This window comes from Trichosurus vulpecula, chromosome 1 (assembly GCF_011100635.1).
Source record: "Trichosurus vulpecula isolate mTriVul1 chromosome 1, mTriVul1.pri, whole genome shotgun sequence".
Taxonomy (NCBI): domain Eukaryota; kingdom Metazoa; phylum Chordata; class Mammalia; order Diprotodontia; family Phalangeridae; genus Trichosurus; species Trichosurus vulpecula.
In genome coordinates, this window is record NC_050573.1 from 489,385,807 (window position 1) to 489,400,771 (window position 14,965).

The 14,965-nt window shown below is 37.2% G+C and overlaps 1 protein-coding gene across 1 annotated transcript; it reads left to right on the top strand.

Annotated features, from left to right (window-relative positions):
- The first annotated feature begins 11,789 nt into the window (after positions 1 to 11,789).
- On the top strand, positions 11,790 to 12,590 carry LOC118840403 (carbonic anhydrase 2-like). Its single transcript, XM_036747897.1, has one exon. It carries the CDS (start codon positions 11,790 to 11,792, stop codon positions 12,588 to 12,590), a length of 801 nt encoding a protein of 266 aa, XP_036603792.1.
- The last annotated feature ends 2,375 nt before the right edge of the window (positions 12,591 to 14,965 follow it).

The following is a 14,965-nucleotide window of genomic DNA, read 5'->3' on the forward strand; positions in this document are numbered from 1 at the left end:
ATGTGAATGGTAAATGAGATTCATTTCCTTGGATCCAAATCGCATTACTGCTTAACAGAAATTGATTAACATTTCACCTCAGTGACTAAATTTCCTTAGTCACCACAGTGACTAAGCCTCATTTCCTCAAATTCCTTTCCATGGAAGACTTTACCGGAGAGCCTTAAATGCTATAGGTTCTGTATTTAAAGTTGAGCTTGTTTGGGATTTTTACAAATTAATAATTCAAACTTGCTCAACCATGGTACCAATTCAAAAATTGTACTAGTCAACCATGCAACTTCAAAAAGTCATATTCCTGCATTTATTCATCTGCTGTAAAGTTTAATCAGGATCCCCAAACCTATTTTAACAATGCAAAACTTTGATTCCGACTCCCTCTAGATCAAGGAAGCAGATGTTCTCTCCTCCTATGTTCCCAAATTGAAGTTAATTAGATTCTTTCTTGTAACTAAAACTAGCAAGAGTCTAAAATTAACAGCTACTTTAATTCTGCTGTGTGTCATCTTTCATTGTAATCTGCTTTCAAAACAGACTCTGTTCAGCAACTTTTCACTCCATCGTGGAAGGCTCGTTTCATTAGTGCTGATGTCAGTGTTACTTACATTCTTATAAAGGTCAAGTCCCTGCCACAACCCTCAGAAGAGATACTAAACTCACCATCCCAACCAGGAAAAGATGGTGTCCAACTCCATTAGTCAAAATGACCAGGTGTGACAAATTTATAGTCTTCCTACCTCGGTGGAACCAGGATATTCAAGGAAAAATAAGTAGGAGACAAAGTTCTTCAGATCCTCCCCTGCTGAACTGTTACCTCTGCCATCAGATGTTTGGAAGGTCATGAAAATGTCAATCATTATTGATGGTACAGAAGAGGAAAAAGGGAGCCAATTACCATCCACAGGAAAAGTATGCTAGAAACATCTTACTCTCCATCCCTGATTCTTGCAAAGTTACCCAACAGCACACTGAAAGAAATTTGGAGCAACCTGGAAGCAATGAGCTGTTATTGAACTAGGCTTTAATATTTACAAAGCATTTTACATAAGCTATCTAATTGTACCCTCACAAATGATCCTGAGAGTTAGGTACTGTTATTGTCCTCACTTTGCATTTGAAGAAATTGTGGCTAAGAGAGTTTAAGTAACTTGTGATGGTACCACAGCCAATATACCAAACCTATTTCTGATCAAAAAAAAAAAAAACCTTATCTATTCCACTAGAAAAATTAGGGCTGTTGTATATGACGAAATGCTGTCTGTGATAATCCCTACAAAAATTTAGATGACTAGAGAATATTTCTATAAAATTATTAATAAAATAATTAAAACAGTAAATTGCTAATTGAAAAAAGTAACCATGGCATAGCAGCCAGAAAGACACTCTTGCATTTGGAAAGCAGTGAGTTCAAACATACCCTGGTAAAGTCACTTAACCTCTCAAGTATCTCCAAGAAACTCTCTGAGACAGTAAATTAGAGAAAAGCCTTACTCATCAGGAGCTCCCTATATCAATAAAATTACAGATCTGGTCCCCCCAAAAGTATTCATTAAACCATTCAGAATTTCCAAAAGTTTTAATTATTGGAGTCTTAGCCTTCAACCTGAAGGATAACATAGAGATAGAGACTTTAATTTTTTAGAACTGTGAACTTAATCAATAAAATAAAATGTTTTAATATACAAAGAATAAGAAAATGAATTTATTTAAGATACCTATAACTTTCTGTATCTATATCTACATCTATCCATCTCTCTCTCGTGTGAAATATATATATATATAAACAAACATGAGCTATGTGGCACAGTAGATAGAGTGCCAGGACTAGAATCAGGAAGACTCACTTTCCTGAGTTCAAATTTGGCCCAAGACACTTACTAGCAGTGTAACCCTGGGTGAGTCATTGTTTGCCTCAGTTTCTTCATCTGTAAAATGTTGAATATTGAATATATTGAAAAAAATATTGAAAAAGGATGTGGCAAACTACTCCAGTATCTTTGCCAAGAAAACCTAAGTCAGGTCATAAAGAGCTGGACACAACTGAGAAATGATTGAACAATATATAGAGACACACATATATGTACACATACATATATATATATAATTTAACAGTAAATTAACAATAGTGCTATATTTGAATCCCTTTTGGCATTTTTTTAGTTTTTTTTTTGTGGAGAGAGGGGTTTAGATGATATATAGATATAAATTTGTCAATATGTACAAAGCCCTCCCTCTAAATAGAAGTCCTCCCATTTAATAGTTATATAGAGTGAAAAGGCAGAGCCAAGATAGAGGAAAAGCACGTAGCTGAACTTTCCCAAATTCCCTTCCAAATAACTCTAAAATAACACCTCAAATCAAATTCTGAAGTCAGAGAACCAACAAAAGGTCAAAGTGGAACAACTTTCCAGCCCAAGACAATTTAAGAGTTCATTTGGAAAGGTTTGTCTTACCAGGGTGGTAGTCTGGCTAGAGAAGTGCCCTTCAATGCTTCTTAAAGCCCCATATGGGGTCACAACCCACAGTTTAAGAAGTGCTGGCCTAGAGCACAGTGCAGACCATGACAGCACAGGCCACATCACAGCACCAGCCACAGGGTTTGGAGGTAACTGCATTGGTGGCAGCAGTACCCTTGGGTGCTCCCAGCCCACAGAAGGGGGAGGGGTGTTACCACAGATCAATAAGAGATTGTGTGAGACCCGCTGCTGGAACCGGATTCAAGACCCTATTGCATTGCACATAATCAGTTCTAGGTCATAGTCCCAAGACCAAAAGGATCACTAGCATTTGTAGACACAGGGGAACAAAGACCCTTCTTGGGTAAAGACCAGAGCATAGGCCAGGAGAGCAGTGACCACAACTATCCTTAGATCATACCACTTTGGAAGCACCAAAAACTTACAGACTCTCCTAACTAACTATGAACATAGCAGCATGAAAAACCTTAAGCTTGGAACAGTGCCCCCTCCATGCTGGAATGAGAGCTCAACATTAATATAAAATTAAAAGTCAAGAAATAGCAAATGAGCAACAACAACAACAACAAAAAAGAACCTTGCCATAAAACTTTACTTTTGTGACAGGGAAGATCAAACCACAAACTTAAAAGAAGATAATGCTGTCAAAAGAGCAAAATCAAAGTTTCAAAGAAAAAAAAATATGAACTGGACACAAGCCCAAAAAGAATTCCTTGCAAGAGCTCAAAAAGGAGTTCAAAAATGAATTGAGAAGTAGAGGAAAAACTGGTGGGGGGGGGGTGAGATTTACAGTGATGCATGAAAATTATAAAATGAGAGTTGACAGCTTGGTAAAAGAGGCATATATATATATATATATATACATATATATATATATATATATATATACATAATATACACACACACACACATACTGAAGAAAACAACATCTTAAAAACAGAATTGGACAAATGGTAAAAGAGATACAAAAGCTTACTCAAGAAAATAAGTACTTAAATATTAGAATTGGGCAAATGGAAGCTAATGACTCCATGAGATATCAAGAAACAATAAAAAAATCAAAAGAAGGAAAAAAGGATGAAAATATGAAATATCTCATTTCAAAAAACTGACCTAGAAAATAGATAAAAGAGAAATAATCCAAGATTTGTTGGACTAACTGAAAGCAATGATCAAAGACAAAGCCCAGAAATCATATTTTAAGTACTGTCAAGGAAAACTACCCCAATATCCAATATTTTACCAGAGGGTAAAATAGAAATTGAAAGAATTCACCAATCATTTCCTGTAAAGCGTCCCAAAATAAAAACTCCCAAGAATATTTTAGCCAAATTACAGAGTTGCCAGGTCAAGGAGAAAATATTGCAAGCAGCCAGAAAGAAATAATTTAAATATCATGAAGCCATAGTCAAGATTACACAGGATTTAGTAGCTTCCACATTAAAGGACTGGAAGACTTAGAATATGATATTCTGCAAGGCAAAGGAGTTAGGATTATACCTAAGAATAATATACCTAGCAAAACTGAGCATAATCCTTCAGGGGTAAAATGAATATTTAATGAAATAGAAGACTTTTAAGTATTCCTGATGAAAAGACCAAAGCCGAACAGAAAATGTGATTTTCAAATACGACTCAAGAGAAGCATAAAAAAGTAAACATAAAAAAGATCATAAGAAAATCAATAAGGCTGAAATGTGTACACGTCTATATGTAGGAAGATGATAATTGTAACTCCTAAGAACTTTAGAATCATTATTGCAGTTAGAAGTATGTGTACTTGGAATGAATTGTTCTTATCCTCCCATTCTGCTGGGGAAAGTCTGCACATGCTTGGAGTAGACACCCTCCTAACTCACCTATGGGTATGAGACTCCTTGCTTACCCTCAACCTGGTTTAGCCCTTCTGCTGAAACAATTTACCTGGGTGTGGCTGCTGCAAAAGTTACAGCTTCTTGAGTCACAGGAGGTAGGTGAATTAGGTGGACACCAAAGGTGGAAAGCAGCCCTCACACCAGAGGAATGAGTCTTCTGTGCATAACCCCTAAACCCCAGCCAGCTACCACACTGATGATTAATTATTTAATTTGAAAAGGCTACAAGCCAAGACTAAAGATGGAGAGTTGGTGCATGATTTTTTTTGTTCACAGGTGACTATGCACTCAACAGAGCTTCTAAAGCTGAGATGCAAAAAAGTATGGAACAGTTATCTGATGCTTGTGCTAATTTTGGCTTAACGACACCAAAAAAAACAGAGGGTCTCCACCAGCCAGCACTGCATCCTACCCATACATGAAACCATTGGTTACAGCAAACGGAGAGGTTTAAAAACTATGGATAAGTTCACTTAAATTGGCAGTACTTTCCAGGGAAGCTGTAGTGCCAATGTGATACCCACAGTGGCTATGAATATGCTGGCAGTGTTCTGAATTACAAGATATAACAGACTGTCTTCATTGAAGGCAGAACCAAAACATTTATTCAAACACCAGAAAGCCAAATTCATCATAGTAACAAAGAAATCTATACACATTATCAATTCAGGGGGCACTGCCATCCCCAAGCATTCCCTCTGTTAGGGCCTTCCCACAAACACCCTCTAGCAAAATCACTCCCTCTCACACTCATACTACGTCCCCTGCATGCTCTCTGTTTCTCAGCTCTGACTCCTCTATCTGACTTCCTCTCAGCTCTGCTCCACCCCTTCCCGCTCCATCCCTTCCTGCTCTGCCTGTTCAGCAAGCTCCTCCTACCACAGGCTCATGTAACTTAGGCTTCCATGTGACTCAAGCAAGTCACATGGGCCCATTAATGGATGGGAAAGATCTTCCCATTGCATTAACAATACATTAACAATACAGAAGCACATATAGATGATGAGGTTGAAACATGCATTGCCAGAACTAGCTCATTGTTTGGGAGGCTCTCAAGGAAGTATGAGAGACAAGGGGTGTTAGACTGCCCACCAAATCTAGAGAGCCATTGTGCTGACCTCAATGTTGCATGTCTGTGAAACCTGGACAGTATACCAGTTCCGTGCCAGGAAATTAAATGTTCCTATTTGAATTATCTTAGGAACACTCTGAAGGAAAGATAAGGTACTGAACACTGAGGTCCTTTCTCCAGCAAAACTGCAAAGCATTCAGACTCTACTACAGAGAGTACAACTCTAATGGGCTGATGACATTGTCCAAATGCCAAACATACATTTGCCTAAAAGACTATTTTATAGAGAACTCATGCAAGGCAGGCACTCACATCGTGGTCAGAAGAAGTGATACAAGGACAACCTCAAGGTCTCTCTGAATAACTTTAGAATCCATTGTATGATATAGGAGACACTGGCAAAGGACCTCCCAGCATGTGTTACCCATATCACTGTGCACTATGCGTGAAGCAAAATTGCAGTAGTGAGAAAGAAACATGAGATGCACAAATTTAGAGACATCTCCACTCCAAATATTCGTAGGAACTATTTGTGCCCAACTCATGGTAGAATCTTCTAAGCTCATATTGGTCTGATCAGCTACAGACAGAAACACTGTACCTTGACTCAAACATAGTGATGTCATTTTGGTCCTCTTCAAGAATGAAAGACAACAATCAATCAACATTGTCAGAGGGCATAGGTGAAAGTTGACTATGATAGGATGACTTTTTTACATAAAATGAAGGGGTGAGAAAGAAGGATACACTGGGAGAAGGGGAAAGAGAGAGGGAAAATTATCTCTCAAAAAAGAGGTGCAAAAGAAAGAGCTATTTCAATGGCAGGGAATGTGGAGAGGAGGTGTACAATACTTTAACCACATACGTTCAATTGGGTATAGAAATCTATCCCACCCTACAGGCAAGTAGGAGGAGAAGGAAATAAGAGGAGGGTTGACACAGGAGAGGACAGATTAAGGAAGGTAGTGGAAAGAGGAAAAAATGACTTTTCAGAAGAGAGATTGAAAAGAGAAAGAGAATGATAAACATGGGAAAAACAGGATGGAGGAAAATACACAGTAATTATAACTGTGAATGTGAAAGGAATGAACTCACCCATAAAACAGAAGTGGGTAACAGAATGAATTAAAGAACAGAATCCACAAAATATGTTGTTTACAAGAAACACCCTTGAAATAGAGAGACACATACAGATTTAAAATAAAAATTCTGGAGCAGAATCTATTATACTTCAGCTGAGGTTAAAAAAAAAAAAACCAGGAATAGCAATCATGATCTCAGACAAAGAAAAAACAAAAATAGACCTAATTTTAAAAGGTAGGGAAGGAAATTATATCTTGCTAAAAGGTACCATAGAAAATAAAGTAGTATCAATACAAACATATATTCACCAAATGGCATAGCATCCAGTTCCTTAATGGAAAAGTTAAATGAGTTCCAGGATGAAATAGAGAGCAAAACTATATTTGTGATAGACCTCATCTTTCCCCTCTCAGAACTGGATAAATATAACAATAAAATAAATAAGAAAGAAATTAAGGAGATGAATAGATTTTTTTAAAAAATTATATATGGTAAACCTCTAAAGAAAATTGAATGGAAATAGAAAGGAGCTTACCTTTTCTCAGTTGTGCATGGGCTATACAAAAATTGACCATGTATTAGGCCAACGGTGCAGCACTTCTTAAACTATGGGTCATGACCCCATAAAGATGTGGAAAATTCGGCAACAGTAAAAGTTTCTTAATGAGCAATGACCGAAAAATTAATTAAAATTAAAACATGTAATGAATCCAAGGTGTTTCTAGCAGTGCTTGCCCATATTGCATCATGCATCTTCACCCACAGCAGACTTAGTTCTGAACACGGAGCATGCACACTTTGCACAGCACATGCCTTCAGGACATACAATGCCAAATAACAGCTGCTGCCAAAGGCAAAAAGTGTCACAACTGGAAAAAGTTTAAGAAGCCCTTTTTAAGGCATAGAAACCTCATAACCAGATGCAGGAAAAGAGAAATATCAAATGCACCATTTAAGACCATAATGCATCAAAAATTACATTCAGTAAAGGTCCGTGGAAATATAGGTTAAAAATTAATTGGAAACTAAATAATCTAACTCTAAAGAATGAGTGGGTCAAAGAACAGATAGGAGAAACAATTAATAAATTTCATTAAAGAGAATCATGACCATGAGACAACATATCAAAATTTGTGGGATGCAGCCAAAACAGTACTTAAGGGGAAATTCTTATCTCTAAATGGCTACATGAAAAAATAAGGAGCAGACCAATGAACTAGGCATGCAACTAAAAAAGTAGAAAAAGTACAAATTTAACACGCCTCCCCAATTAAATATCCAATTGGAAATCCTCAAAATCAAAAAGGAGATTAATAAAATTGAAAGTAAGAGAACCGGGGGTGGAGCCAAGATGGTGGCTGGAAAGCAGGGACTAGCATGAGCTCCCTGCCAAGTCTCTCCAAAAACCTATAAAAAATGGCTCTGAACCAATTCTAGAACTGCAGAACCCACAAAACAGCAGAGGGAAGCAGGGCTCCAGCCCAGGACAGCCTGGATGGTGTCTGGGTGAGGTCTATCCCACACGGAGCTGAGAGCTGGGAGCTGGGAGCTGGGAGAGGAGTGGAGCAGAGCCCAGCATGAGCGGCGTGGAACAACCAAACGTGGAGTCGGGCGGATGGTGCCCCTAGCGCCCTGAATCAGTGAGCTGCGGCAGTTACCTGACTTCTCAACCCACAAACACCAAAGACAACAGAGAAGGTTAGTGGGAAAAGCTGCAGGAGTGGAAGGAGTTCGCGGGTTCGGCGACTGCCCCCAGGGCAGCGGAGGTGGGGCAGCTACAGCTGCAGTTGCTTCCGGCCCCAGGCCCACCTGGTGGCAGGAATTAAGTGGTGGATCACAGCAGGAGTGCACAGCCTGCTGAAGATCTAAGCCCAGTCCAGGTTGGGGGTTCTTGGGGAAGGAGGACTGCTGGTGTGGCAGAGCTGGAGCATACCCCCCAAACGTGGAACACAGAACTCTTTAGTCTACAAGCAGTCATACCCCACTGAAAAACTCAAGGGTCAAGTTAGTTGATTGGGAATATGGCCAGGCAGCGAAAACGCACCCAGATTCAGTCTCAGACTTTACATTCTTTCTTTGGTGACAAAGAAGACCAAAACATACAGCCTAAAGAAGACAACAAAGTCAAAGGCCTACAACAGAAACCTCCAAGAAAAACATGAACTGGTCCCAGGCCATGGAAGAGCTCAAAAAGGATTTGGAAAAGCAAGTTAGAGAAGTAGAGGAAAAATTGGGAAGAGAAATAAGAAGGATGCGAGAAAACCATGAAAAACAAGTCAATGACTTGCTAAAGGAGACCCAAAAAAATACTGAAAAATACACTGAAGAAAACAACACCTTAAAAAATAGACTAACTCAAATGGCAAAAGAGCTCCAAAAAGACAATGAGGAGAAGAATGCCTTGGAAGGCAGAATTAGCCAAATGGAAAAGGAGGTCCAAAAGACCACTGAAGATAATACTACCTTAAAAATTAGATTGGAACAAGTGGAAGCTAGTGACTTGATGAGAAATCAAGATATTATAAAACAGAACCAAAGGAATGAAAAAATGGAAGACAATGTGAAATATCTCCTTGGAAATACCACTGACCTGGAAAATAGATCCAGGAGAGAGAATTTTAAAATTATTGGACTACCCGAAAGCCATGATCAAAAAAAGAGCCTAGATATTATCTTTCAAGAAATTATCAAGGAGAACTGCCCTGATATTCTAGAGCCACAGGGCAAAATAGAAATTGAAAGAATCCATTGATCACTTCCTCAAATAGATCCCAAAAAGAAATCTCCTGGGAATATTGTCACCAAATTCCAGAGCTCCCAGATCAAGGAGAAAATACTGCAAGCAGCCAGAAAGAAACAATTTGAGTATTGTGGAAACTCAATCAGAATAATCCAAGATCTGGCAGCTTCTACATTAAGAGATTGAAGGGCTTGGAATACAATATTCCGGAGGTTAATGGAGCTAGGATTAAAACCTAGAATCACCTACCCAGCAAAACTGAGTATAATGCTCCGAGGCAAAATATGGATTTTCAATAAAATAGAGGACTTTCAAGCTTTCTCAGTGAAAAGACCAGAGCTGAATAGAAAATTTGACTTTCAAACACAAGAATCAAGAGAAGCATGACAAGGTAATCAAGAAAAAGAACAAGAAAAAGAAATTGCAAGGGACTTACTAAAGTTGAACTGTTTTGTTTACATTCCTACATGGAAAGATGATGTGTATGATTCATGAGACTTCAGTATTAGGGTAGCTGAAGGGAATATGCATATATATATATATATATATATATGCCTATGTATATATAAGTGAATGCATATGTATGTGTATATATATATATATATATATATATATATATATATATATATACATATATATACACACATAGAGAGAGAGAGAGAGAGAGAGAGAGAGAGACGACACAGGGTGAGTTGAAGATGAAGGGAAGATATCTAAAAGAAATAAAATCAAATTAAGGGATGAGAGAAGAATATATTGAGAGAGGGAGATAGGGAGAGACAGAATGGGGTGGATTATCTCACATAAAGGTGGCAACAGGAAGTAGTTCTGTGGGAGGAGGGGAGAGGGCAGGTGACGGGGAATGAGCGAATCTTGCTCTCATCAAATTTGGCTTGAGGAGGGAATACCATACATATTCAATTGGGTATCTTACCCCACAGGAAAGAAGAGGGAAGAAGATTACAAAAAGGGGGGATGATGGAGGGGAGGGCAGATGGGGGTGGAGGTAATCAAAAACAAACACTTTGGAAAGGGGACAGGGTCAAGGGAGAAAATTCAATAAAGGGGGATGTAGGAGCAAAATATAGTTAGTCTTTCACAACATGAGTATTGTGGAAGGGTTATACATAATGATACACATGTGGCCTAGGTTGAATTGCTCGACTTCTTAGGGAGGGTGGGTGGGAAGGGAAGAGGGGAGAGAATTTGGAACTCAAAGTTTTAAAAACAGATGTTCAAAAACAAAAAAAAAAAAGTTTTTGCATGCACCTAGAAAATAAGATACACAGGCAATGGGGCGTAGAAATTTTTCTTGCCCTACAAGAAAGGAAGGGAAAAGGGGATGGGAGGGGAGTGGGGTGATAGAGGGGAGGGCTGACTGGGGAACAGGGCAACCAGAATATAAGCCATCTTGGAGTGGGGGGGAGGGTAGAAATGGGGAGAAAATTTGTAATTCAAACTCTTGTGAAAATCAATGCTGAAAACTAAATATGTTAAATAAATAAATTTTAAAAAAAATCAAGTCACCACCTGGTTTTAGAAAAAGGTCCAAAATGGTTCTGAGTCACACAAACATTTCTTCTTGAAGGAAGGACCTTGCACTGATACGAGGGCAATAACTCAGCAACTGTTGCTTGTTTGTCAAATAAGCAATTAGTTCACGTTATTTTCCTTTTCTTTCTTTTTTTTTAACATAACCAAGCATAATTATTTCGTTGGGCACTAAGTCAGTGGCTACTTGGGGTCACCTGCTTCTCTAGGCACATGGGGTGAGAATGAGGCTGGGACTGGGGGAAGGAGGGAGGAGAGCAGACCTGCTCCTCTTTGCAGTTGGAGTACTTGAATCTATGCCATGGCCTAGAGCCTGGCAGTGCAGCCTCTGCTTCTGATGTGGCCAGAGGAGTTCTTGCTTATACCCTTTCGCCAGTTTGGTCACAAGTTCAGTCATTTGTCACATTCCTTCTTTGAAACTGAGACTCTGTAGGTGTAAGTGTGCACCTGAAGATGGATTGAGTCTAATTCTGTGTTTATTTTGACAAGATATTTATTTTTATAATGCATTTTATAACATGGTGTGGTGAAAATGTGTTATTTTATTATACATGCCTGGAACTTACACAATAAAAATCTATCATGGGTTGAAAAAAAAAGAAAGTAAGTAAGAGAACCATTGAACTAATAAATAAAAGTGGGAGCTGGTATGAAAAACAATAAAATTGATATGTTAATTTGATTTTAAAAAAGAAGAAAATCAAATTACCAGTATCAAAAATGAAAAAGGTAATTTCACCACCAAAGAAGATGAAATTAAAGCAATTATTAGAAGCTATTTTGCCAACTTATATGTCAATAAATCTAACAAGCTAAGTGAAATAGATCAATATTTATGAAAATATAAATTGCCTAGATTAACAGAAGAGAAAATAATATTGAACAAGCCATAAATGAGCTGCTAAGAAAAAAATCTTCAGATAAACTTGCTGTAACCAGTGCAGAGGTGCAACCCAAGAGCTAATTACTAAACCTGAGCACCTTGCAAGACCATGTCCCAACATCACTGGGAATATGACCCAGACATGAACAGGCCAGAATTCTGGTATAAGACTTTTCCTATTGCCTGTGGAAAACAACAATCTCCTCTGGAAATTCAGTACTGTAAAATGCAGTATGACAGTGCTCTGAAACCTTTGAAGTTATGCTATGACCCTTCTACTGCTAAGAGGATCATTAGCAATGGTCAAGCTTTCATTGTTGAGTTTGATGATTCCACTGATAGAGCAGTGCTATGTGGAGGACCCCTGATTGGGAACTACAGGTTCCTACAATTTCATTTTCACTGGGGCTCCTCTGGGATCCAGGGCTCTGAGCACATTTTGGATGGAAAGCAATATGCAGCTGAGCTTCACTTGATTCATTGGAATACGAAGTATGAGAGTTTCAAGGTTGCTGTGACCAAGGATGATGGACTGGCTGTTGTTGGGATCTTTTTAGAGATGGGAACTGTTAAACCAGGACTTCAAAAAGTCATTAATGTTCTGAGTAAAATTCAAACAAAGGTTGAAGAGTCAGTCTTCACTGACTTTGACCTGACTTGTCTCCTCCCTGAGTGTTTGGAATTTTACACTTATCAGGGCTCACTGACCACTCCTCCTCTTTTGGAATGTGTGACCTGGATTGTCTTACCAGAGCCCATCTCTGTGAGTCCTAAACAGATGGTAAAATTCTACAACCTTTACTTCACTTCTGCTGGTGAAAGTCCTTCAAAACATATGGTATGCAACTGGTGCCCTGTTCAGCCCCTCCATGGCAGAACAATTAGAAGACCTTTCAATTGTGATGTCTGAGGGAAATGATGCTGTAGATAAGCACAAATCAGTCTGTACACTGGCAGCATCTCCACTAGTTTCAGTCCTTTTGTATCTGTGTCTGATATTCTTTCTCATAAAATGTACAAAGTTTGTGGGCCAACTTAAAATGTTCTTAATGTGTGAACCCAATAACCTACAAGTTCAGAGCCGTGTGCAATGCTTGGCCAGGTGATGTTGACCTGGTGCTTTGGTGATAACAATGCTTTTTCTGTGACAAGAAACCAATGATAAGAAATAGTAGAATTTCTCCTTGCTTCCCATATGATAGAACATGTGAGTGTCTAGAGCTGTAAACCCTAAAGCTGTTTTTAAAATATAGCAAAGCAGAAAAATTGAAGACAAATCTCTAGTAAGTGATTAAATTGTATCAATATAAAGTGTGAGGAGGCAGAATTAATAATAGAGATTCCAAGAGGTTACATTTAAGATATTTAAATATAATTTTTAAAAATTCTTACATGTTTGTAGCTTTGTAATCTTTAAAACAGGGATGAGTTTTTTGTGAATTTTGAATTAAGTATTATCTATAAAAATATTTTAATTATAGTCATAACACAGATTATATTTCCATTCAGAGAACATATATCATAATTTAAAGAAAAATTAATATTGTATTTTAGATATATGATGGCTAATAAAATAGATAATTAGATTAAAAAATCTCCAGAATCAGATGGATTTTGAAGTAAATTCTATTAAACATTAAAAGAAAAATTAATTCCAATACTATATAAACTATTTGAAAAAAATCAGTAAAGAAAAAGTCCCACCAAATTCCTTTTAGGACACAAATATGGTTTCAACCAAGAAGAGCAGAAACAGAGAAAGAAAATTATCAATTTCCATAAAGAATAATTTTATTATATTTTCAATTTTTAAATGAAACAAACATTTCCATACTATAGGAGAATTTTTTAAAATGATGATTGAACATGAAACTGGAAATCAATCATGTGCAACTTGCTATTTCTTTAAATACATAATAAAGTTATCATATAAATTTCTTTTTTTTCTTTTTTTCTTCCCACTCCCCCTCTGCCCTAGAGATGGCTATCATTAGACAGAAATATGTATACACATGTAAAATCATTCTATACATACTTCAGTTTATCAGTTCTTTCTCTGGAGGCAGATAGTGTTTTCCTTCATATGTCTTTTGTAGTTATTTGGGCATTTATAATAGTTAAACCTTAAGAATATTGATGCAAACATTTTTAAGTAAAATACCAGCAAGGGGATCACAGCAATATTTCACAAAGATCATACACTATGAGTGGGCAGGATTTATACCAGGATTGCAGGTCTGGTTCAATATTAGGAAAACTATCAGCATAATTGACCATGTCAATAACAAAACCAACAAAAGTCATATGGTTATCTCAATAGATGCAGAACAAGCTTCTGACAAAAGGCAATGATTCTTACTAAAAAAAAAAAGCCGAGGAATAAATGGAGCTTTCCCTAAAATGATACGTGTAATCTATATAAAACCATTAGCAAGCATTATCTGTAACAGAGATAAGCTAGAGGCCTTCCCAATAAGATCAGGGGTGAATCAAGGACATCCATTATCACCAACGTTATTCATATTGTTTTAGAAATTCTAGCTATAGCAACAAGGCAAGAAAAAGAAATTGGAGGAATTAAAATAGGCAATGAAGAAAAAGAATTATTTTGCATACAATATGATTGTATACTTAGGCAATCCTAGAGAGTCAACTAAAAAACTAGTTGAAATAATTGTTATTTTCAACAAAGTTGCAGGAAATAAAACAAATACATATAAATAATTAACATTTCTATATATTACCAATAAAATTCAGCAGGAAGAGATAGAAAGAGAAATTTCATTTAAAATACCTGAATACAATATAAATACTTTGGAATCTGCCTGCAAAGACAAATCCAGGAACTATCTGAACACAATTACAAAACATTTTTCACACAAATAAAGTCATATTTGAACCACTGGAGAAATATTAATTGCTTATGGGTGGACTAAGCCAATATAATGAAAATGACAGTTCTACCTAAATTAATTTTCTTATTCTGTGCCATACCAATCAAACTATCAAAACATCATTCTATAAAGCTATAATAATGATGACAAAATTAATCTGGAAGAACAAAATGTTCAGTATATCAAGGTAATCAATTGAAAAAATGTAAAGGAAGGTGGCCTAGCTGTACCATATCTCAAACTGTATGTATGATAATAAACTGTGAAAGACTTAGCTATTCTCAGCAATACAATGATCCAAGACAATTCTGAAAGACTTATGATGAAAGATGCTATCCACTTCCAGAGAAAGAAATGATGGAGATTAAATGCAGAATTAAGCATGCTTTAC

Excerpts from the sequence above, each read along its gene's own strand:
- LOC118840403 (XM_036747897.1), top strand. The coding sequence starts at position 11,790 with ATGTCCCAACATCACTGGGAATATGACCCAGACATGAACAGGCCAGAA.